General features: G+C 47.4%; 1 protein-coding gene across 1 annotated transcript; it reads right to left on the reverse strand.

Moving 5' to 3' along the window:
• Positions 1–203: 203 nt before the first annotated feature.
• On the reverse strand, positions 204–16919 carry LOC119458771 (uncharacterized). Its single transcript, XM_037720631.2, has 3 exons — positions 16764–16919; positions 3471–4167; positions 204–920 (listed from the first exon to the last, which is right to left on the reverse strand). The coding sequence occupies exons 1-3, from the start codon at positions 16807–16809 to the stop codon at positions 272–274; spliced, it is 1392 nt and encodes a 463-aa protein (XP_037576559.1). The 5' UTR covers positions 16810–16919; the 3' UTR covers positions 204–271.
• Positions 16920–25176: the final 8257 nt, after the last annotated feature.

Below are 25176 nucleotides of genomic sequence, written 5' to 3' on the forward strand. Positions count from 1 at the left end.
ACTGTTCTGTACGACTTTGGTTTAACGCCAGCTGTACATGTGAAAGCGCCGTTTCGGGCCCGTAATTTGGTATCCCCGTGTTTGAATACGTACTGGTACAGGGTTTCCGCAGAAGCCAGATGGCTATAGTATGAAATACGAACGTACATGTGTTCGTCACGTGGTAAAAATCCTCGCACATCATTCGTATTGAACACCGCATGTCGAGTGGTAGGTTTTATTCCCCCCAAAAATGAAAGATTTGTCGAGTGATCCGTGGTCGTCGCATTTACTAGCCTTTGGTAGATAGGAGTTTCAGTTGGGTGCCTCCAGATGCGCCAGGGCCTCTGCCTAGCGAGCCAGAAAGTGAGGATGTCATATCGCCACCTGCGGCTAGTGAATTTCCAGGCCCGATTCCTGGTCCGGAGGGGCCACTCATAGGCCCTGACGGACCGCCACTCATAGGCCCTGAGAGTGATGGACCGACACCACCACCTGCGTTTGACGGCCCTCCTGACGGTAGCATGCCGCCCGCAGATGATGGGCCGGCACCTGCTGGTCCAAGCGGTCCCACACCTGATACTCCGACGCCTGGTCCGACGCCAGAGGGTCCTCCCGAGGGAAATGCCCCGCCAGGGGCGCCGCCGCCCAGGACAGTATCTACTGCACCCGTGAAGAGCTCGGCCGGCAGCCGTGGCTTAGGCCTGAGTTGCGCCTGGCGATTCAGGTAGGCGAGAACCTGCTTAATCTGATCGTCGACGGCCTTGCGCACCAGGGGTTCGAGGCGCTTCTTGACTGACCGCTCGAGGAACGACTGTGCAGCGCGCAGGAAGGTGCGGAATAGTGGCTTTCTGGACGGCTCATGTGGTCTGAGGAATAGCCTGAAGCCTTGAAGAAATAGGATCTTGAAGTTTGTCACGTGGATCTCATGGGGACCCGTTCTGTGAATTTATAAAAAGAATCGATATTAGGAGATTGGCGCCGCAGGTACAGAACACCAACGGCGAGTGGAACGTTCGAGTTATATCATGAACGGTGAAGTATATTCTCAGTAATTCTTTGAAGCGCTTTGAAACGGCTTGGCGGTGCGTTTTTGGAGTTGCCTTTGCATTTTACAACAAACACATTCTTAGCACAACTGTATTACTTGCATTTTATTGAAAACGGCATGTAAGATATGTGCAATTTTCTGAGTACAATAGCGAAAGTCACGCGAGATTGCCTTTTAAGAGAAATGTGCTTTATGTTTCGTTATTATTAAAATATACTTGCGCAAAAAAGAAATATAAGAGAACCTAAGCAGACAGTAGCGATATAATTCTCGGTTAGACCTTCGGAAATGTAAACATAGTCTCCGAATACTCACTGTTAGTTGGCCGTACTGTTAACGATTGCTAATGTTGATTTATGGGAACATTGTATTACCATGCCTAAATATACTCGCCATCCCGGCCGTGCCAGTGAAGCTGTTGGCCCTGTCCAGCGAAGCTGTTGAAAACCATCTCTACAACTGCTGAGGGGGGTATGCAATGCAATGGTAGTAGTGCTAGAGTAATGGTAGGAACGGGAGTAATGGTAATTTTGACAGCCCGCCGCCGCCTGTAGCGGTGCTGCAACAACACATAAATCAGTTGCTAAGCTGGTTATTTCATATACGAAAGGCTAGGGACGTCACACCTCACGTCGAAAGCTGGCGTCGCCGCGGCAGCTTGCGCAACAGTAATCTTTGCCGGGAAACGTATGCGGGGAGGGCTACGTGCTTGGCATAGCTATGACGAGCGCCTAATGATCAGTTATAGAGTTTGGATGCTTGATTTGAGCTTGTTCTTTATTGAAACATATGCTGTTTTGTTAAAGCGTGATTCCAAAGAATGTGTGCGCTGTTCGCTTCACTTTGCTGAGTGTTTGTAGCCTCTGCCTTAAGGGGCTATGAGCATTTGCATTTTTTGCTTGCTTACGGGGGTATGAGCCATTGATGATGATTGTTTTTTGTCAACGGACGCGAAAAAATTCGGGGATCCTAGCCATAGAGAGCTTCGCTGTAAAAAGCAGCCACAGACGTTGCTCAAACTGGGAGCAGGCTGTTAGAGTGCTTAGGTGCGATAAAATAATTTTATCGTCAACCGAGCCTACAGCTATAAATGCGTCTAACCAACGCTACGCAGGGAGGCTGCATTGAACCCACCAGGGAAACGCCGTCCTTCCCCTCTTTTATTTGCAGATTTTAAAGAACAATACTGTCGTTCTTTATATGAGACTGGTTCCTTCTGGTGTTTAGCAGCAATCGAAAAGGGAAAGCTACACAGAATGGCGTAAAATGAGTTTTTGTATGGCAGGCATCGCCGTGCAAGCCGGCACTTTTTCTGGCTATTCCAGGTCGAAAGACCTGAAAAAAGTGCCTTCCAATCCAAGCCGTCCAATACTATTGATGTGCAAGAAGGGCTTGTACGGTTCGTAATAGCTTAATGGTAGTATTCATACGTACTTTGATTTTTATTTAGTCTTAACCCGCCGCGCTGACGAAGCGGACATGGCGTTGCGCTCTTGAGCGCGAGATCGGGGTTTCGATCCCGGCTCATGTACAGTCCACCGATTCTTAACAGTAACATGCGAGCCTCGACTGGCCAAACAGCCTTCTAAGGACGAGAAGCAACGAGATCAGCAATAGTAGCGCATGCGCACAAATCACTCGAAGCGCAAGTTTCGCCTGCTAGGCTCTTCCCACTAGCACGACACAGCCCCTGGCATGATTAATTCGGTGCAAACATACCGGCCTACTTATTGAACGGCACCTAACTTTGAAGAACCGACGCCGAGGTCTACTAAGCTACATGGCACGTCTGCAAGAATCTGATTTTAAACATGTGCAGAATAGAATGTGCTAAAATTTTGAAAATAATATCATTATTCTCGAACAAACGTGTTGCACGAACTATTTCTCCTTTCCTGCGCACGTCGTTCTTTATCGTACGGTGCATGTGGACTGCAGCAGCAACTCTTATAAAAAAAGACGCGTTTGGGTTCACACGCACTTGCTGTCTCCGATACGCAGGGAAGCTTCCACTCAGTTAATCACGACAGGGGTGGTGTCATGCCTGATGGAAGAGTCTAGCAGACAAAACGTACGCTTCGAGTGAATTTTGTGCATATGCGCTACTCTTGCTGATCTCATCGCTGCGCGCCGCTAGGAGGAGCTGACCGGCCGGCCAGGCGAAGCTCGCGTGGTAGTCTTAAAGAATAGGTCGACTGTAGGTATAAAACATTGGCACCCTCCTCACCAACAGAGCCCTGCAGTAGTATGAAGTCGTCGTAGGGCACCCTCTTGAGCACTCCGATCATACTTACTTTCTTGTAAGAATATTCTTATGTATACTACACACGTGTTCGATAATTAGGATACTTTAACTGGCTATGTATTATGTGTGTTCGAATTACGCATACCCGCGCTATGCGGTTTGTCGGTGAAAGATCCCTGCCGGACGTTTACTTACTGCGCTATTTCAAGGATGGCCCTGGCTTTCTTGACAACTACAGTGAAGTGCACGAGCTGCTTTTGGATGTTCCTCCTGTTCATCGTCACGGTGGCCGATGAGTTTCCGAACACGTCCGTGATGCCCAGGTCGAGGCCGAGACGCATGCCACTCTGGTCAGCCGTCACGAAGCAAGGACCCGTGCGCTTCACGTGGGAGAGGCCGTACACGAACGAGTTGAAGGTACGCACGGTGCCCGACATGCGCAAGATACTGTTAAATGGCAGGGTCATTTCGGGAAGCTTCAGCGGGTCTGCCCCGTAAGCCAAGAAGATCTGGCGGAGTAGCAGAGTGAACAGGTCCAGCCCTCCGTGCTCGGTACTGAATCCTACGATGCCTCCACCACCTGCAATTTCACCTTCGGGGCCCTCTCCGAAGACCTCTGATGGTCCTGAACCACCCATCGGACCTCCTGGTCCTATTCCACTTCCAGCAGGCAGACTCGGTCCAACGCCTGCTCCTCCTAAAGTTGCACCTGGTCCACCTTCTGCTCCTTCTCCGAAGCCAGGCTGTCTTCCAAGGCTATTTGGCCCCGGTCCTCCTATGCCATTTGGTCCACCGCCAGGTGCGCTGAGGCCGCTCAATGAGGGGCCGGGTCCTCCGGGCCCTGATGGTCCTCCAAGATTAAGCTTTCCTTGAACGCCACCTTTCTGTTGACCTGGTTTGAAAAATAGCAAAGCAAGGAAAACTTTTATTAGTTCTCGCATACTCGTATTATAATATAAGCACTACATGTAACTTTTTTTTGCCCAATAGACCTTGGTGCTTCGATAAGGACCCCCCTTATAAGCGTGAAATATACTTAGTTACGAAACTAAGTATCATCATCATCATCATCATCAAAATATAGACTGATGATGATGATGATGATACTTAGTTTCGTGCACCGTCGTGTCAATACTGCTCAGGGAAATTATAAATGCTGAGGTACTTGACTCACTTGCTATTATCCATAGGAACGGAACGCGACAAATACCATAAAAATAAGGAGGAAACGGCCACGGAAACCTCTAATCTGTTTATAATATTGTTATTTTATCACTACGCTCTTTCTTCTTTGTCAAGACTCCTTGTAACTTTGTACTTACTTTACCTGTGCTTTTTTTTCCTACTTGCTTATGTCCATTGTTTCAGGGCTGGTTGATATACGTTGCGGCCTAGTGCGTTGACTGCGGAGACTCTTCCCTTTTGGTTTATAAATTGTGACTCTTATCGGTAATTTTCAGCGGTGAGTTGGCACTCTAAAAGAGCTGAATGTTGGGCAAGTTGGTAATTTGACATAAGAACCATCTTTAAATGCAGCGCAACGGGACGGCACAACAGAGAGGAAGACGAACAGAGGCGCTAACTAACAACTCACTTATTGAAGCCAGACCCACAGGTATTAATGTCCACAAGCTGCGCAGGCGCACCGTTACAACGTATGTGGAAACCATCAAAAAAGGTGATTACACCAGGCGTGAAAGGAATTTCATTTCTGCATTGTACGGTGCAATCGATGTATCGCGTACACACTCTTGACCTGCTTTTCTCATAAAGAAAGCCTGTAACGTTTCACGAGCGGTTTTCAGTTTGCTCTTGCCGTACAAAACCAATTATTCTCTCTGAAACCTGAAGACAGCCGTTTGACGGAACTCTGGTGGTGTTATAACTAAGGTGGATCCTTGGAACCGTGGCGAAGACGAAGGATACGAAATGTCATAAGAGAAACCTAATTCTAATGGGTGGAGCTTCCATTCCTTCCAATATCTCAAATCTTCCAGATAGGGGTCCCAAGTTAGGATTTGAGCCTTCTGTTCCTCCCCAAGAACTCGCGGCCTTGAACCGGCGGATTGCGGCGAAGGCCCCGCAGGAAGACCGTGAACGCTGTCTCTTGGAAGGCATTGACTGTCTCGCCAAGAATCTAAAAGAACCTGGTCCTATGTTTGCTAAAGACCCTTGGAAAATGTGATTTTTTTAAAGCTAATGACCTTTGTTTTCTGCAGGCAGATAAGGTAGGCGGGTTTGTCGCCTTGCCAAAAACCATGTACAATGAAAAAGCTGTTTGGCTGTCAACAAGAACTTTGTTCATGTAAAAAAGGTCAGACAAGAATTGAAAGTAGAGCAGTAGAACTTTGCAATCGTTTAGATTTACAAAGGCTCGCAAGAGCATTGAAAGTGCCGCGTTGCAGGTTTTCTTCAGTGTTAATACGCATAAACCCGATTCTCCGTTTCGTGCTATTGTGAACAAAAGGGACACGTGGCAGCATTGTGTTAAGTTTTGCTGAAAGTCTTTAACCTTGAGATTTGGGACCCATTCATCACAAAAAGTTCAGATGATGTAGTGCGTTTCCTTCAAGAGAACAATGATATTGGTTTTGCTTTTCTATTGATGTGGAAGAGCTCTTTTACGCTGTGCCTCATCGTGAGCTGTTTGTGGCAGTTGGAGATTGCATTGATGAAAATGACGCTGTTTCTTTCCAAAATGCTGCAGGCATGTCGGTAGAGAACCTTTTAACCCTTTTGGAATTTTACCTTCAGAGTACTTTTATCAAATTTGACGATCAGATGTATCCACAAAAAAGAGGCATTTGTATTAGTTCCTGCATCGCGCCTATGTTGCGCCACATCTTTTTATCTTCCATTGATCGTTCTTTACACGATTGTTTTATTCATGCTAGCAATCACGCTGTCCTTAAAGTTTTTCGTTATATGGACGACTTCCTAATTCTTTTTAACAAGAAATGCTCTATCTCGTATCAGCATGCGCAAAAGTGTGTTCTCGATGATTTCAATAGTCACGACAAAGGGCTGACTTTCACCTATGAGCTTCCAGAAGAAGGAAAGCTGCAGTTTTTAGATTTAGGCCTGAATTTCCGCGAAAGCCACGTGTACTGGGCATAATTCCGCGCGGGCACAAAAAGAGCTCCTCACATAAAAACACTCTAAGATTATTAAGAGAGGCATTGCAGCACTCTGTTTGGAATCCGCGCTTCGGAAGTCGTGCGTTCACAATGCGCCAGCTAGTTTTGACTTGCAATTGGGAACGCTTCTTTCAGCCGGCTTCCCTGGGTCGGTCGTCATGTCAGTAGCGGGAACGCTCCTCAAAAAAATGAAGCGCTGTTCTTGCAAGAATGCCGCGGAAACCCTGGTAGGCTTTCAGAGGCTGGAAGTGGTTCCGTACATGCACGAGGTTACACATTGCCTAAAAAAAGTGGCTACTCAGTTTAACGTGCCGATGGTTTTTTCAGCCCCCAAGAAGCTTGCTCAGCTGAGCCGTCGCATCACTTGTGCAGACAAAATGTGGGCTGTAAAAAGAACCACCAAAAGCGTCCTGTTAAGTGTGCCAAAAATGTCGTGTACAAGATCCCCCTATAGTCCGGTAATGTATACATCGGCCAGAGGGGGCGACGCATCAATGCCCGACTCAGGGAGCATGCAAGAAATCTAGCCAATAAGGAGGAAACGCATCTTGCTGACCATTATACCAGCTGTCCCACTTGGGAACCACTTTGCTATAGCGTGAAAATCCTAGGCAAGAGCAAGCAGAAAACCGCTCGTGAAACGTTAGAGGCTTTCTTTATCAGGAAAGCAGGACAAGAGTGTGTATGCAATATACCGATTGCACTTTACAATGGAGAAATGAAATTCCATTCGCGTCTGGTGTAATCACTTCCTTTTTTTGATGGTTTCCATATACGTTGTAACGGTGCGCCTGCGCAGCTTGTGGACATTTATACCTGTGGGTCTGGCTTCAATAAATCAGTTGATAGCGCCTCTGTTCGTCTTCCTCTCTGTTGTGCCGTCCCGTTGCGCTGCATTTCGAGTTGGCCCTCGTGATATGGCTTTATTTTTGCGACAGTACTTTCGTACCGCTGTCAATTGTGTATCGAAATTCCATTTAGCATTGATAAAAGTGCTACGCTACACCTATTATAGCTTCGTTTTCGTACTGCTAAATTTAATGGCGGTTTGAGGTATTTGATTTCGTTAGAGAGTCCGTAGAAAAGTTTGTGTGTTGAACACGAATACTCGCTATGTCGGGTTAAAGTAACTTGCTTTGAGCGTCTCAACCCGACGCGCAACGTAGCGTTACGCTACGTTGCGCCCTCCAAGGACCTGTTTTTCAGGGACCTATTTTTCTACAACAAATTCACTAAAATTGCCATTCTGTACGCGCGCAATTCCATAGAATGCTATTTTAACACACACACACACACACACAAACATACATATAAGGGTTTGAACAGATCGTTTATTAACAGCGAAGCTGTTTAAAGCCAGCCGTAATTTGTGGTTCGTATCAGTAGACTATCATCAGCAGCAAGGAATAAAAGGAAACAAACTTTCTTGCCGAGGCGGGACTCGAACCCGCGTACCCACGGTCCCAAGGCGAGCGCCGTAAACACTAGGCTATACATACCATGGTATTTACTGCATCATGTAGGCTATACATACCACGCTCGCAGGACATGCATTGATGCGAACCATATGATTTCGTTCGAGCCTCATCCTCTTTGTCTACTGCTGGCACGTTCGCACGCGCTCATGCCAATGCTCTGCAAGGTGAAGAAGAGGTTTTGAGCGCTATGGTCGGGGGAGAGAGAGAGAGATAAAGAAAATGAGAGAGAGAGAGAGAGAGAGAGACGCATTCACAGAGCGGGTCTGCTGAACGTGGTGTGGGCATTGGAACACGGTGCCGGTGTTGCAAGCTGCGCTAAGCAACGCGCAGTGACGGCCGTAAGTCCGAGACGCGCGAAAAAACATTGTCATCATCATCATGAGTAATAAGACGAAAAGTACGCGCGCACTTCCGGAAATGCTGGGCTACGATCGCCCAGCTTCGCTGTTTCAATCCTTGCGCGGCCGAGTGCAAGGTTAAGCGCTTTTTCAGGTCAGAAATGAAAAGAATGCAACTTTACATACTGGTCTCACAGTGATAGGACGCCAACCAAGTTGGGGCGCGCAATAACGTCAAAACAGTCAACAGCATTTGGAATGTGGCTGGCGTCTGCCGTTATTTCTGTGATAGCAACCAACCAAAAGCGGGAAGGCACCGGCTCGAAACTCGTTCCGTCGAACCTAGCCCACTGCCGGACGGTAGGGAATGCTTCGCCGTCGGTTACCACTGACTTGCTAGGGCTGTCCCAATCTCAGCCACTACGACCGGACTCATTTTAGTGCGGTAGCAATGATATTGACACTCCAGGCGCATTTCTGCCGTCGCCGTCGCAATCGTCGGCGCCATGAGATTCCGTATTAAGTCCACGGGCGATAAGATCGTCGCCGCATGCTATGTTCGAGTGCAAGCGTGCGAGGGTGAGCCCGCGATCGCAGCTCAATCTCGCGCACGCAAGGGCGGGGAGCGGGAAGGAAGTGCGCCGTCTGCCAGTCGCGCGCAATGCTGCGGAGGGATGGAAGGGAGGGGCAGCGCGTATTCCAATTGCTAGTAGGTACAGCGTTTGACCGCTGGCGCCACGCTCCGCCGCTCGCGCGTACCATGTTTCTAGCCGCCGCCGTTGGAACGGAGGAGGCGTTGACGGAGAAAACGCTTGGGCTGGTGGTGACTAGCCTGCATGTTGGGATCGGTGGTATTATAAACGCATCACTGTTTTGATGATCCAAATATAATCTCACTGTCAGGGAGGGAGCAGTCTACCTGACTGGAGCAGTATTTTTTTATTGGGGTGTTGCTACGCTGCGCTCCGCAACACCCCAACGAGCGCCGCTTGGCGTCGGCGCCCGGTACCGCCGCCGTGGTACCAAAAAATTCTATCCCGGGCGGGATTCGAACCAGCGTACGCATGATCCCAAAGCGAGCACCGTAGCCACTCAGCCATACAGCCACGCTTCCTAGGGTTGCATTCATGCGAACCATATGAATGCGTTCGAGCGCCCTCGGCGAAAGAAACCACCTTGGAAACGCGGTACGCGCGAGCGGCGCAGCGTGGCGCCAGCGGTCAAACGCTGTACGTACTAGCAATTGGAGTGTTGCCGCCCGGGCGGCTGTATCTTGAAAGCTATCTGCGACGGGAGCAGAGTACTCCCTGCGCTATGTTTTCGCGGCGTCGTTTGCGTTGATTCGAGCGGCGGCACAAAGATCAATGCGCTCGCTGCTGCTGCCGCTAACTTACTATTGCGCTTTGACAGCGAGTTTCTGCGGTCGTCGAGTGAAATGCGCTCATGTTTGCTTGTGCACGCGTGACGTCATGCTTGTTAATTTAGTTATTATGCCTATGTTTACAATTTTATACGGCGGATAAAATCACTTTCCTTACTTTGTATAGCTTTCCAATAATTGCTATCGCAATCGATGCTTCGCCTTTCGGGCGAAACTGTTTTTTTCTTCAACAGCAAAGCTTCTCGTCAGAGGTCGATTCATCGTCATAGGAACAAAAAAGCGCTCTTCTTATTTCTCTTACAAGCGTTTAGCACAGGAACTGGAAAAACAACGGAGAGCAGAGCAGAAAAGATGCCGTACCAACAAAGCCGAACCAGAACGCTAGCCCTTATCCTACACACGTGGAAATAGCCCGCTGGATGACGCCATCTTTTAATCCCTTCTTGCGTGACGACCATCAGTAGTACGCCAAGTACGCCTCATACGTTGTAAATTATAGGCGCCATTCTCACTCGGATGGCCGAAAATAGAAGAGCTCGCGTTTAACGTGTTTTCTCGCTTACAGCTTTTATCTGAAGGGCAAGAACACGCAGGTGCTTGTAAAGGGTCAATACAGAAGCTTATTGCGCTGTTTTTTTTTTCTTTCTGTAGGAGATTGCTGAACTGGATCAAACAAAGAAGCTTGTGAATAATTAATTTATTTTCTATTGAACAGCGGAATAATTTCAAAACATTTATTAGGCAAAGCGGAGACAGCGATGACGTAGTATTGTCTCGGCGGGCCGTCTGAATGCCATAAGCAATGCCTTAAGATAACTATAGCTTTCTTGGAAGATATCAAATATCGAGCCGCATGGTTATCCTGTTGATCACAGAGCGTATATTCCAGCAAAAAAAAGTTAGTAGAATCGCCGGGTTCCATGCTATGCGGGAATCGGTATTAAGCAAGAGAGAGGGAAATACTTCATTTTTTCCCCCGATCCGTTAATTCAGAGGGAGTCCTTAGTCCAGTACCCTCCTGCCGCGAAGCATTCAGTGATGTTTGCGCAAATGGAAATTTAATTGTTATGCAAACGTACTGCTAACGATCGTAATTCCACAAATGAAACGTTACTTTACGCAAGTAAGTAGTTCATGACGCAAGGAAAATCCAATGCTTAACCAAACGTAACGCGGTCAGGCAAGCGGTCGCATTCTCGGCTGCTTGCTTGCTTGTTCGCTCCTTACACCGAGGTGCTTACCCACTACGGCGATGGCGCATGATGCCAACCTCTTGCGTGTATACATCAGTATTGTATACTTCGTCACTCTCTGATGGGTAGTCGGTGTAGACGGCGATAGGATGGCAACGATATAATGACGACAGAATTACCACGATGGAACCACGACGTCCTGACAATGGCGACATGGTGACTGCCGTGTGATCACAGCGGCATGGCGATGACGTCATGCTAACGACTGCACGACGACGAAGGCGTCGCGACTGCATGCGAAGAAAGAGTGATGACGAACGAGTGACGACAGTGAAAATACTACAATTCATTGACGATAACAGATGAATGACGGCAGGACGATGTTAACGCAAAAACGCCTACAGAATGACCACAGCCGCATGACAAAGGTGGCACGCCATGGACTGCATGACTGCGAAGGCGTCACAAGGGCCTGTGAAGAAGCAATGACGACAAAGTATTAACAACAGTGGAATGAAGATGACAGGGTGACGATGATAGATTGACGGCGGTAATACATAACGATGGAATCACAACCGGAGTGACAACGACACTGGGGCAACAACGGAACGATGATGATGTAAGCATGAATGTTTGAGGACCAGGACCACGCCTTGACTGCGATGGAATGACGACAGCATCATGACGTTGATGGCCTGCGGACGACTGCATAATTACAACGGGAGGACGACAGAATGATGGTGACGACGAGAAGGTGGCGAAGATGGCATTTGAAGAACAAATGACGACAAAGAAATGATGAAGATGGGATGATGGGGATGTCTGCACTATACCCGGACGGTGAAGGAATCAAGGTGACAACATGACGACGAAAGTTAATTGGCACTGTAGCAATACACCGAGTGGAACATTCCCTGTACCTCACATTGTTGTATAATCGGCAAGACAGCAGCAGCCTCTACCCAAAAAGTGGGAAGAAGAGCGAAATGAGTATTCGCTTTTAGCTGAAGCAGATGCCGCGCACTGTAGGAATCGATGTTCTGCGAAGCATGTTGCTGGGAGCTGGCTACCTAGCATCGTTTGGGATTATACAAAGCTTCACCAGGTGGACCAACGTGTTTGGGTAAGATGAAGACCTATTTGTCTGATACAAGCGTTGTGTGGCGACAGTAGAAAGATGACGGTGACTACAATCGTGCGACGGCGACGGCTTGATGTTTACTCCGGGCGTTCGACGCGAACTTAGGATATGCCAATTGTCAAGGCCAGCATGGGTAGCTGACGTGCGTAAGCTGGAGAAACACGGGTTGTGACGTCATAAGCGACTACGTATTATACAATCCTAAGTGCCTATCGCGCTCTTATGTGCTCGCGTTATAATGACGATAGCATTTCCACTGGGTCGATGAAACGATAAAACCTGTTAGACCTGAACTGATGATGAAGGCGGTACCACGTTGCGCTGTTTTTATATGCATTCGCTGGCTGCTACGAGAAACGTTCTGGAGAGTGTTCACACTGAAAATCGCTGTGAACAATGGAAGAAGAAGTATGGAATCGGAATTGCGAACTTTATCTTACCGAAGAATCATACCCGGAAACTTCGTTAACATTTTTCCCGATTTTGAGAGAATGTTGTATTCCGTCAGCCGGACGCTGATGGGGGGCAATGAATGTTTGAGCAATGATTTTGTAGAAACGTCGTTGTACTGTAATAATTCTCTGCCCACCCTTTGTATCCCGTTGTCAGTCGCCCAACTAGAACGAAACAGCAGCTTTCTGCTGATGTTCAAGAAAAGGCGCAGCTTAATACAACCTTGAGGTGCATGAGAATTTTATTACACTTAAACGTGTGGATACCCAAATTGTGCAAGATAATCCACCAAACATAGTACAGTTTGTGTACATCAGTGTTGCAGCAGCCGTGCTATATGAAGTCGATATCTGTGGCGTGTAGGGGCAACGCTTTATTGAAGAAATCTGAGCGGGCAATCCGATTATAACCCATAATCTTTTGCTCAGTGTCACGCCTACGTGCACTTAAGGAACTCACAACTGCACCTTAACCAGCTACGCCTGGCCCCGTGAATTCGCTTTAACTACCTAGCGATTCTAGCTGTTTACATTGATTCGTGCAATTGAAACAATGCCTGCGCTGCCTCTCTGTAGAAACCTATGTAGTGTCGCCCCTTAGTGTTGCCGTAAAGGAGCGACCACCCTTCACTTTTAACAGCGGAGCTCTTTAAGCCGGCCGTATGTCGTGGGTCGTGTACAGTGAGTGAGTGAGTGAGTGAGCGAGCGAACTTTATTTGGTCCACGATAGACGCGAGTAAACTCGACGTCACCTGGCTAGGCCCACTCGGGGATCATCAGGTCAAACCTGACGGCCCTCTCGCGCGCCCTCTGGACTGCCAGGATTTGGGAGGTCTGATCTTGGGCCTTAATAAGCGTCATTATTTCCTCTTGGGTGAAAGGGGGACCGGCAGAGGCGCAGCCCCACAGGACATGCTCGAAGTCCGCATAACCACCACACAGGGGGCAGTCCGGGCTTGGGAACCCTTCGGGGTACATTGTGTGCAGTGCCGCAGGGCTCGGGTAAGTGCTTGTTTGTAGAAGTCTGAGAGTAACTGCCTGGGCCATGCACAGCGATGAGTGCGGCAGAGGCAGGAGTCTTCTTGATAGGTAATTATGTTTGCAGATTTCGTTGTACAGTCGTGTACAGAAAATGTGGGCCGATCCTGGCGGTTGTTCGGAAAGGGTCCAAGCGCAATGGCACATAGCCCTGTGAACTAGCGAAGCTGTACCTAGCTAAGTCTAGCTAAGCACGGTTGGGACTACTTAAGCTTAGTCAAGTCATCGATTGCCAATCAATAGCACATCGATAATTGATCAATAATGAATAAATTGTGAAAAATGCTGGGGATGACTTGGTAGTGCTTAGCCTAGCCCAAATACGTGGCCAATACCTTGCAATAACCAATCAATAGCTAATCGATAAACGATCAATGCTCAATATATTCCGGAAAATTCTGGGGATGACTTGGTAGCGCTTAGCCTAGCCCAAAAGACAGGACTAGCTAGGTGCCCATCAGCTCCGCTGTCTCTTTAGCATTGAGCCTCCAGTGCAAGCTACGCAATTTTTTTTCGAGCAGAAAGCCCGAGTTTTGATTTGCCTTAAAGGGACACTAAAGAGAAACAGGAAGTTCAGCTGGAATAAAAGAGGGACCTTCAGGAATGCATGCAGTTTTTGTTGGGTGCAAAAATATGAGTTATTAGCGGAGAAATTCGTAAACAAAGACCAAATATCTCTTCCTCAATTTCTCTCACCCCAGATTTGGCGCTGAAGCAGTGTCGTCACAAATTTCATTGCTCTCAGCGAATCAGAATGCGCCATGATACGTCACCGCTTGCGTAAACGGCCGAGGCGCTGGATGCATCATGGCTGCATGCATGGTCGCTGCGTTTGCGTTCGCCGCGATGGATACCGTTGCTGCCGCTGAACCTTGCAACGAAGAGCTCGCCAGGGAAGTAGGACTGCATTTCAGCGATATTCAGTGAAACGGAGCGCGAAATGATCCTCCGTGCTCGAGCGGTAGGTGTTTCCGCGTGCGATGGCGGTGAGCCGCCGGCCGCGCCGGCGGAAAGCAGAGCTTCGTTTTCGTCGACGGAGGCGAAGCGTCCGGTCCGCCAGGCGACGATGTTCCCGACAGAACAAGCGTAGAAAGTTGCGCACGTACTCGGTATGGTTATTTCGTGGCTTTATTTAATGACATTCAGCACTCACCGACCCGCCAGTTTGCTGCTGCAGGGGCACCGGTAGGAGGTTTGATGAAGGCCGCATTGAGGGAACAGCTGCTCGAGAGAGGACTGGCCTCTGGGGCACGCCAAGATACTTTCCGAGGGCAAGATTGTACACATAATCCGAGGGCGAGAAATGCAGAGAGCACACCATCGGTTTCTCTGGCTCTTTTGCCGTTTTATCATCGGCAGAGCACTGAGCCATTGCGAACGCCGGGGAGCCGGGGCTCTCCGCGCGACACCACATGAAAGGACACAATCGAGTCAACACTGCCGCTGCCCCTGAGCAAGCGCCTTGGGCCATTTATACAGCCCTCAACACTACACACACGAGGCATTTTCTGGCTGTTTCCCGCGAAGTCAACGTTTTTCGAGCCACGCAACACGCAACCAAACACCATAGAGCGGAACAGGCGCGCGCAAGGATGCATTGACCAAAAACGAAACTACGAAACTATCACGGCCGCATGTATCTCCATGCCATTTTTTCTTATTTATTTAATTTTGTGCTAAACTTGTACTTCCTCGCTTGAAATGGTTTAAAAAGTTGGCAAATGCTGTTTATGTACGTTTAAGCTGTATTTCATTTTGCGTTTTATTAACAGCGATAAATCGCTCTCGACCAATCACGACCGGCCTGCATTTGTAATCTCCGACGTCACGAACATGCAGTGCGGGAATTTCGAAGGGGCGTCAGCACCTATCCTTCAGTTTTTCGCTATTTTCTCGCTTATTAAACATTTGTTGCAGTAAGAATGGTATGGCTGTGATCGTGAAAGGATAATCTACCATTTAAGCTCCACTTCCGGTTTCTCTTTAGTGTCCCTTTAAGAGGTTGTTGGAAATATTGGCCACGTTCTGAGGACCTGCCCACAGCACAATCGTGCGTGAAATGACATTGTGAGTCGCCTAAGCAGCTGTTATGTGTATAGAATTCGCATCAACCTTGAGTTACTGCTTTACCTCACAGGCCCAATGGTACGCACATTTACCCCAGTTGAATAACAATGTTACAGATCAGCGTAATGGAACGACCAGACGCTCCTAATATCAGTATAAATCAGTCTGTTGCCGAAATGTCGGAGTGAAGGAAACACACTGGCTTTTCTGGTCGCATGGGTTCACAGAACTCGCTCTGCTGCCGTTCAAGTGACGCGTAGACCACAGACCAAAGTAATCGTTTAAGTATCGTATGCATCTATTTCATGTGCAGTCGTGTCGACTAATTTGAGCGCTTTGTCGAAGGCACCATGAAGGTGCTTGCTACGAAGGGGCATTTAGGTGCGAATCAGCTTATGGCGCCCGGGCTGTAGGCGTCTCCTGTCGTAATCGTCGTCGTCGTAGTCGTCGTTGTAGGTAAGCAAGCGGCTCATGTTCGCGCTCGGCACGCGCTCGTGCCATGGCTCCCGCGTTCGTCGTCGTCTTCCACAGCTGGCTGCGTTGAAGCAAGCGGTTCGTGCTCGCGCTGGGCACGCGCTCGTGCCACTGTACCCGCGTTCGTCGTCGTCGCCGTCTTCTACAGCTGGCAGCGTTGTCGCTCATCATTGCAGCTTAGAATTTCACTTCTCTTCTGTCGTCGTAATGGGGAGGCCGCGTTTACGGGGTTATGAGCCATTGCTTAAGGCAATATGAGCCAATTAGCGGTGCATCACTGCATGCTTCGCACCTCCCCGTGTTTCACGTTAGTGGAGCTGCATTTCGCTCAATGGGTCATTCGAACACCGAGTTTTTTTTTGTCGGTGTCAGGCGCCACTACATGCCTGAAAATTGAGTGGACTGGATGGAGGATTCGAGTCTAAGACATTCAGAATAGACGCCCGGTTTTCTACCCGTGCTCCACGCCACCACGTCATTATCACCCATTAGCCGTTTTTCATATTTTAGCCGTTTTCAGACACACAACAATCACAGCAACTAGTTGTAAGTCAACGGTGCGTGTGCGTGCTCTCCTGCCTGTTGCAATCCCGAGAATTGCGTATTTAAGCTTATTTGACGCTATGGCGCTTCGTGACTGAGTGGTCGAAGGTTAGCTGAAAGTACCGAGAAAGGTGTCCGTTTAAAACAGGTTTTAGCTTAGAAACTAAGTGGAGGCTGACGCGGGACAATAGCGCTTTACCGAGGGGCTTAGCTGCTTCCAAATATTTGAAGTTAGGATGTCCTTACCATAGGCGGTGGCCACGCAAAACAGCAACAGTATTGCGCTCCGCATCTTCGGGAGCTGGTGTCTCCTGCGGCGCCGCTGCGCTCACTGGTCGGTGAAGAGAGAAGCCAAACCTTTTTCTTACATATGAAGGCCTTTCATGATTGGCCTTGGACTGTACTAAATGTAGTTCACTGGATGAAGACAGACGCACGGGGACTAGCGCACGTCAAACCTGTCATGCCAAACACAAAGCAAGCAGGATTCGGCTGTTTTGAGCTGAAAGCCGGACCTGTGCGCGTCTGTCCCTTTTGTTCGCCTTTCAGACCAGTCTCAGCACCTAAATGTGGAGGACAAAATGGCCCAGCCGTCATTGTTTTAAGTCCTTGTGTCTCTAAGTTTGCAATGCATCGACGTAGACGAAAGTGAGCTGTTTTCGTGGGGCCTATACAGCATTGTGATACGAGTATGCGACACAGCTTGCGCAGAATGAGTGACGGCAGCCTTGCACGATCGTGTATTGCGCCTTAAGATGCTGAAGCAATGTTCGCCCACTAAAAGAAAGCTAATGGTTAACCAAATTGTGACGAGAAGTGGAAACGAAAAAAGTAAAAAAAAAACAAGACGCTCGTGTCAGTATGTTGCTTCCAGACGCCACGTCACTACTACCGATGCCGACATTTATTTTTTCGCCTGGCTTTCATACCAGGCAAAATTATTCCAATTCATGCGTTCTGATACTAATACTGCATTCTTACAAAAAAGGACGGCGAGACTATTATCGGATGACGCCGCTTCACATGACAGGCCTCGATGGTGTGAGTTAGCTGAACTCCTCATGCACCGTCTCTCCTGAATCATAAGTGTCAGCGGTGTTCTTATGAAATTATTAAATTATTTTGTGAACCAATCAATCACTTGTTGAATTTGCTAATCGAAGGAGTCGCGCTTTAACGTGAACTTCAACCAATATGGTCGCCCTCCCATATTACAATATCAGTGTAATTTCAATGGCCGTATTTTCGAGCGATAACTTTCGGCGATACGATTACTTCTGCGAGATTTACCCCTGCATTCACAAACGCCCCTCGACTCGACGATCCTCTTAAAATGCTCTTTGAAGGTGGTTTTTCATTTCACAAACCGCCCTCCATTCGAAACGCGCCTTGAGTGAAGGAAAGCTCGAGCGTTTTACTCGAGAATATCAAGGTAGCCCGCAGCTACCTTGAATGACTTATCGAGTGCAGTTAGTGCCTGCAGTGACCTGCAGTTCCCTTCGTAGGCTTTTTCTAGTGAACGCCAGTTGCCTCCGTAGCTTTTCTTTCGTTAACGATGCGGCACATATTCTAGGGCATCGTTTTACGGACCGCTGCAATCCTCTGGAGCGCTTCGGCAACGAAGTAATTCTACTGCAGTGCGGAGACAGATCGACCGTCCCGCCAATAAGACCGCCGGCTAGTGCATTGATCTGTCGTCTTATTCCGTGCACGAGCCATGCAGTTGATGACCTGCATAGGGCATTCTTCGTGCGAGTGCTCCAAAACTATTATCAGCGCCAGTGCATTCACGTGTTTCTCGCGGCTTATCGTACAAAGCCGCTTCAGTTAAAGCACGGCGGGATACATTGCAACTAACTTCGAACCACTGAAAAGAAGACAACTGCGGATATTCCTGTATATCGCCTGTGTGTTAGATTGCTGGATGCGAATCTGGCTGCGCGAGCGCCGGCATTCGCCGCGCCTGAGCGGTTTGTACTCGGGTAGATCGTCACTGACTACGCTAATCCAAGGACGGCGAAGTGCACCGCAGCAAGGCGAGTTTCTCTATGAACGAGCAGGTGCGTCCGCTTTAATTTCTGCAATTTTCCTTAATTTCATGCAGGTAGACGCTGTAGAGAAAACAAAGAGTGTACTGCAATTTTGTGTGAGAAGTGCGCAGTCGGTGGTATTTAACGTCATAAGCAATATAATTACGTCAGCGTTGCTTCAGAATACTCAGATTTATTAGCTTATCATGCGTATGAACATAAGGGCCCAATAAAGAGGTGAGCAACCATGAAATTACACTCAGAATTATACCGCCATGTACACACAGGTGAATGCAATGTTTTATTTCAATAAAACACGGAATAACAATACAACTGAGTACAGCTTTCTATATCACGTAGCTTTTTATTGTGATCAAAAATCTGTAGCAGTGACATAGATCCTAATACAGGCAATGCTAGCAAGTGGTAGCAATATATTTCACGTATCTTTGTTGCGAACATTCCAGCCATTATTGGGGGAATTGTGTAAGCGTTAGATCGCTGTACGTCCGTCTGGCTGCACAAGCGCCCGATTAGCTTAAATGCTTCTTCGCAAATATGCTCGATAACGTAAAAAAATTGTGTTCTCGAAGAAAAAAATCCTAAACGAATGTATTTAGTACGAAAAGTAAACTAAAGAAAACAAATACGGTACTTAAGCAAGTGTTGATGTCCCTTAGCGCGATTGTAAGTTTATCACCAACCCCTTCTCTTATGCAGGAATCAGGCTGTCAACACAAGCATGCAGATCAACTGCCTTTCCAAGTCTGCTGTATGTGCTGCGCTTACACCACGGAGCAAGAAACCTTTAGGAGTGGAAACTCCGCCAGTTGCGGCGACCAGATAATGTCACAAGCCCGCGGAGCCACTATCATGCTGGCGGCACCCTGGCGGCTGAGAAAGAAATTACCGCCGTCTTGGTTGCCAAGGCAACCGGTCACATGTGTTTCTCTCGTTCGCGGCCGCGCGCGTTGCTCCCGTTCGGCCGCGCGTCTCACAACTTCTACTGAGGGCACTCACGCATCCCACCTGCATCCCATCTTAGGCTAGCAATTTCCGAACAAGGGTACACTGCACGTATCAGCGCTGTTAGTATTACGGCCCTCGACAGACACCGACAAGAACAGTTACTGTTTGACTTAAAGGCCCACAAAAACAACGCTATGGCGTGCACGCTGAAGCGAACGCCGAACGCCTGTGTCGTCTACTTTGAGCGCGGGAGACACGGGCGCCGCCGAAGAGAACGCGCCCGAGCGGCACCACCGATCCGCCGGGCTGCTGCTCTTTTTTTTTCGCTGCTGCTTCCATGACGTGCCGCAAGGCGCCGCCACTGCATGCGCCCCCGTCGGCGCATAATAATGTGACGTTATCTGGTCGCACGCGAGCGCCCGCGCTGACGGGAGTTTCTACTCCTAATAATCTTCCTCCGTGGCTTACACTGATGTGCAAGTGGAGAGCAACTGTAGTTGATGTGTCCTGTTGAACTGCATTCGTCGCACTATTCTGTGTGGGACGTCTATCTCCATTCCGACATCCTGCGAAGTCAAACATCAGCACCAAAAGCATTTTACTGCATGAATTCCCTTAAAAGACACCTTGTAGCTCAAGTTTTGTATGTTTCTTCAGGTTTTTTTTTTATTAAGCCAAATTTAATAAATCAGTACCACCCCATAATATGTTTTGGTCATTCTAAGCGCCAATCTCTAAAACAATAAATTAACATTATCCTCGTATTTTTGTAATTTTATAGGATTGCAGAACAGCATGAACTCTGATCCTACAAACACAAGCATTAGTACTACTGGCAAATATATTCTAGAATAAACTGCCCTCTGTGTTCTAGACAGTAGCCTGTCTGGTGAGCAGTATGCAGTAGTAAATCCTTGTAGAAAATATGCTGTCTGGTCTGGTTCTAGCTTCAGCTGCAGATGAATTATAAGCCGGAGTGAATTTATTCCATAGGATGCGGATGATAGTTGGTTTCCATGGGGCTTCCAGAAGTTCAGGAATTGAACGAGGAACACAACGCAGGGTAGCAGCGCGTATTGTGGAATCCACAATACGCCAAATGGTCATGCGGACTTACAATGGCGATGCTGAAAAATGCAGTATATAGCGCATTACTACCATCAGTTCACAAAAGCTGAGATCAACCATCAAAATTACGGCATATTTCTCAATGTACACTTGCTCATGCTAAAGTAGATTCAGCGTAACACTGAATACTAAAGTGCTGGCTTCAGATGGTTGCATTACAAATTATGGGCAGTAAAAAAGCTCACGTCGTCTCAACCGTAACACATTATGGGCCTGATGACTTCACGCACCATAATAATGACTAATAGTCTCTTCAAAACAAGAATATAATGTCTGCAGACGACAAAAATATGAATTTGATTTTTAATGGCACGGCTGTGCCATGTTATTAGTTCTTAACAACACGGTGTCCATTTCGTCATTCTGTCAATGTGGCCAGACGTACGTAACACCAATATCATTAAACACTTTACGAAAATGAGCACAGACTAATTACCGCGCAAATTAGTCAAGTACTTGTGCAGCACCGAGGTTCTTTCAGGGAACTAGGATGGTACAATTACAAAAGACAGGCGCCGTATCCATTGATGTTTGCCGGTCTGCCAAAAGCCTCACTGTGCAGCATAGTTTCTTTTCTCATCAGCTGGTCTTTCCAAGGTCGACATCCTGCAGCAGAATGACAAAAAATTATATGGGCAGGACGCTCATGCGGTAAGTAAGTTCATTGTAGCTAAGCAACTTAAATGCAAAGATGTTACACAATTAAATAAATGTCGCCGTTGCATGAACGTGGTCGTTGCATGAAATGTCGCCGTTGCATGCTACCACATAGCACATTGAAAACGTAAGAGAAAAGAAATAAAAACACTAATGCTGATAAGAAACAAGGGGATTTTCGGAATATTAAAACATTGCGTAGCGTATATGTGAAGTGAAGGTTCACTGAAAATGCAGGTATCAGTGCTCGTTCATTGACCATATGCGCTACAATTTAAACAAGCCGAATAACTACTACGGCTTCTAAACAAAGTACAGGACACAAAAATGCTTGTTTTCTTCAACCTGCCAGAGCTAAGCACTCAAACATGTGCATTCTGTCACATGTATAATATAACTGCTTCTACTCAGCTGAAATATTTCTTTCGCGATACTTGAATGATCATTGGACACAGGCGCCGAGTGTTATCTTCGGCATTTCTGTTTAAAAAGCGGGACCAGTAACAGATTCTCGTGCGGAATCTCCCACAAGCTTCATTTCCCCAATTAAGCTTTCGCGCAGGCTTATGCTGCCTCGAATAATATGCTGCAGATGCTAATGGCCGCATCATAAGCAATTTATAGGGAGCCAGTACGTCATGATTGGAGACATCTAAAGCGTTTTATCGGCAGCGCGCGGCAATTTCAAGAGAACCACATCAATGTATGTTCTTCCATGCAATAATGGCTCACTCAACCATATTTTCTGTCTCCTTGAAGCTTTCTCAAAACTTTCATAAAGCTTTCAGCAGAATTCGGTCTTGTAGGCAAAGCTGCCAATCGGCCGTTCCATCCTGGTCTCCTTCGCAGTCAATCTGGCTCGGTCACAATACACACACGGACAATATCACTCATATTAACTAAGATTACCAACCGCCATGTTGACCACAAGTTAAGCACATGGAAAAAAAGAGAACAGTCAAATGGGGGCGCAAATTTTGTTGTTAGTCAGCCATGTGCCATGCTTTAAGCTGTTGGGGTGAGATTGTTGCCAGACATCAAACACAGATCCCGCTTGAGTCGAACTCTCTCAGTGGCAGCGTTGGCGAGCTAAAGTTGTCCATTTCACCATGTTGTCGTTCGATAAGGAAGACGGATTAACGTAAATGCATATCTGTCTTAAATAATTGAGCTTATGCTTATCGCGTTTAAGAATAGTCTCGACATCAGACGCTTTTCTCGGTCGGTCCACTTCACTCGAGTCGAGGGCGCATTTTCAAGGAGTTCCTCGGCGGAGGAAATGGAGAGTAGCGTTCACAAGCGCAACGCGCCTTTAGTGAAGGAAGGCCCGTCGCCTCGAGAGAGAGAGAGGAGAGGAATAAACTTAATCAAAAGAGCACGCGAGCGTAGGTAGCTCCTCCGCTCGACGTGGCTGAGTCGAGGGCAAGCGTTGAGTTAAGGCTTGTTTAAGAATACGGTGGTTAGCTTGATCGGGCACACTGAGCACATCGAAGTATACGACCAAAAGCGTTTCTGGCGCTCACTGCAAGAAAGAAGAAAGAAACTTGCACGGCGCCATAAAGCCTCTCAGACGTATACGTCGATACGGCCGGCGCAGTCACGCAAAGTCTCGTGAAAGTCATCATATCATCGAAAGTAATCACTCGAAAATACCGCCTCCATTTGTTCACGCACGTCAATGCAGAAGAGGACGACCTGGGCCCATATTCACAAGGACCTCGCTATGTTAGAATTGGTTGTTAGAGTCAAGATCAGCCACTGCTGACGCTGGACATATTAGAACAAAGGTGGCCGGCCAATAGCGAACAGAACTTATGAAATAAAAGCCAAGGTTCATATAAATAGGTCGCGAAGCTTGGAACGAAAAGCAAGGTAAATATACCTGGTAGTGAAGCTTCCGTAGAAGTCCATACGTTCAAAACATGGCGGCTCATCGGCGGGTCATGGGGCTTAGCGCAATTTGTGTGAGAAGCGAACACTTCCGGCGGGAGAAAAAATAATGGGACGTCATATCAGCTAAAACAGAAGTAGCCAGTTTGGCGCCATTTTGTTCAAAGGCACGAAATTTGTTTGGTGGTGTCCTTCATTAGAGCTGTATATTCAAATGCCCCCGCCATTCGACTTGGTGGGTGTTTAGAGCTTTCAGTGCGTAAAGCTATGCATCAAAAGGTCAGCCGTATGACTGTTGAAATCGCACCGCTGCACAGAACATACTTTCGTTGGAGGCCGACGAAAGCTTTGGTTGCAGAGAGGGTGGTCCCTTCGTCGGACCCCAAGCCCGTCGGCCAGCGCAGCCGCACGAAAACATAAAGTTAATATTATCTGGTAGTCGTAACTCACTACTTTTGACTGGACATGAAACTATCCATGAACATGAAACATGATGAAACTATCCGCTCCACCAAATTCACCAAAAACGTCGACAAGCAAAGCGACACAACGGGTGAGGGGGGCGCACTGTAACTGGAGAACTTTACGAGCGCACCTTTCTGCACACTTCAAGAGCTGCATAGCATTGCAAGTGATAGCGGTGTCATGGTGGGAGCTGAAAAAAAGGTTATTTATTCAGAATGATAAAATACAGTTGTATTTTTTTATTTGTCGTCACGCGTATGTAAAACTTAATAGGAATTTTATTTCGTTCACTGAATCTAACTGGGTCTCGCTTTATTTAAAAAAAACAACACTATTTTCTTCCCCATGTTTTGTTCCCTCCAAAGATAGTCGTGCTTCAAACGCGGTTCCCATACCACCCTTGCTGATCTCGGTGACAATTTGTTCTGAACCGATTTTTGCCGAAGCTTCGCGACCTATTTGGATCGACTTGCGAAAAGCGTGACAATAGCTATTGCAAGAGATATCAGTTAATGGCGCACCATTCAAACGCGATTAGGGAAGGGGGGGGGGGGACAAACAGTGAAACTAAAAAAAACGTATTTGAAATTTTGAAAAAAATTAATCAAAATACTGTCGTACAAGTAAATATTCCATTTTAAATATTTTTGCTGCACTTAAACAAACACATGTAATTTTTTCTATTTCGCAATTTAGTAGTTTGTTCTTGGTGACCCCTACCAAACCAGTGATTCTGGAGCAAGACTTGGCAAGACTGTGCAAACCAACTATTATGTCGTGCAGAATGGCGTTGCTCTCTTGAACGCGGTGTTTTCATGCGATTTTTTTTTTTTCCTTGCGTTTGTTCAAAGTGTGGCGTGCCCTTCACTTCAATTTTTGCGTGGCCTAGCGCATGGGAGTCATTGGCGAAAGGTGTGAGTGCAGGGTTTTTTGTAATCATGCAAGTTCACGGCTACGGCAGCCGCCGCGCTGTGTCTCGTCGTGACAATAACTGCAGATCGCTCCGCGATGAAACGTCGCGCTAGGTTCGTTCAATCTCTGTAACACAGGCTCTGAGTGTCCGACGTGCAGGAAAATTAGTAAGTCGAATCTTCTCTAAATGATAGAAAGAAGGAAATGAAGAAGGAAGTATTGTCTGATAACTGCTGGATATGAATACATGATGTCGCACGGCATTACGATGATTCTGTGAAAAAGGTTTCGCATATGTTGCTATACATTACGACTTTTCATCCATTGAAACAAGTGTTGTTTGGTCTATTATATTCGTGACATTATTTTAGACGAATAAACGTGAAGTTGCTTTTGAAACCTCTGTGGCGCTGTGATTAATTTCATCCTATTCGCTCACCTACCTAATCAATTTACTGGAGCAATTGCCGTGAATAACAGTCTAATTATGATCACATAAGACACACGCCACTCTATAGTTTTCTGACACGCTGACGCTTCAGCTGAGGTGAGTCGCAAGCTGGCCTCAGGTCAAAGAAAAATGATTGCTGGCGTAGCGGTCGAAATGC

This window comes from Dermacentor silvarum, chromosome 7 (assembly GCF_013339745.2).
Source record: "Dermacentor silvarum isolate Dsil-2018 chromosome 7, BIME_Dsil_1.4, whole genome shotgun sequence".
Lineage (NCBI taxonomy): Eukaryota > Metazoa > Arthropoda > Arachnida > Ixodida > Ixodidae > Dermacentor > Dermacentor silvarum.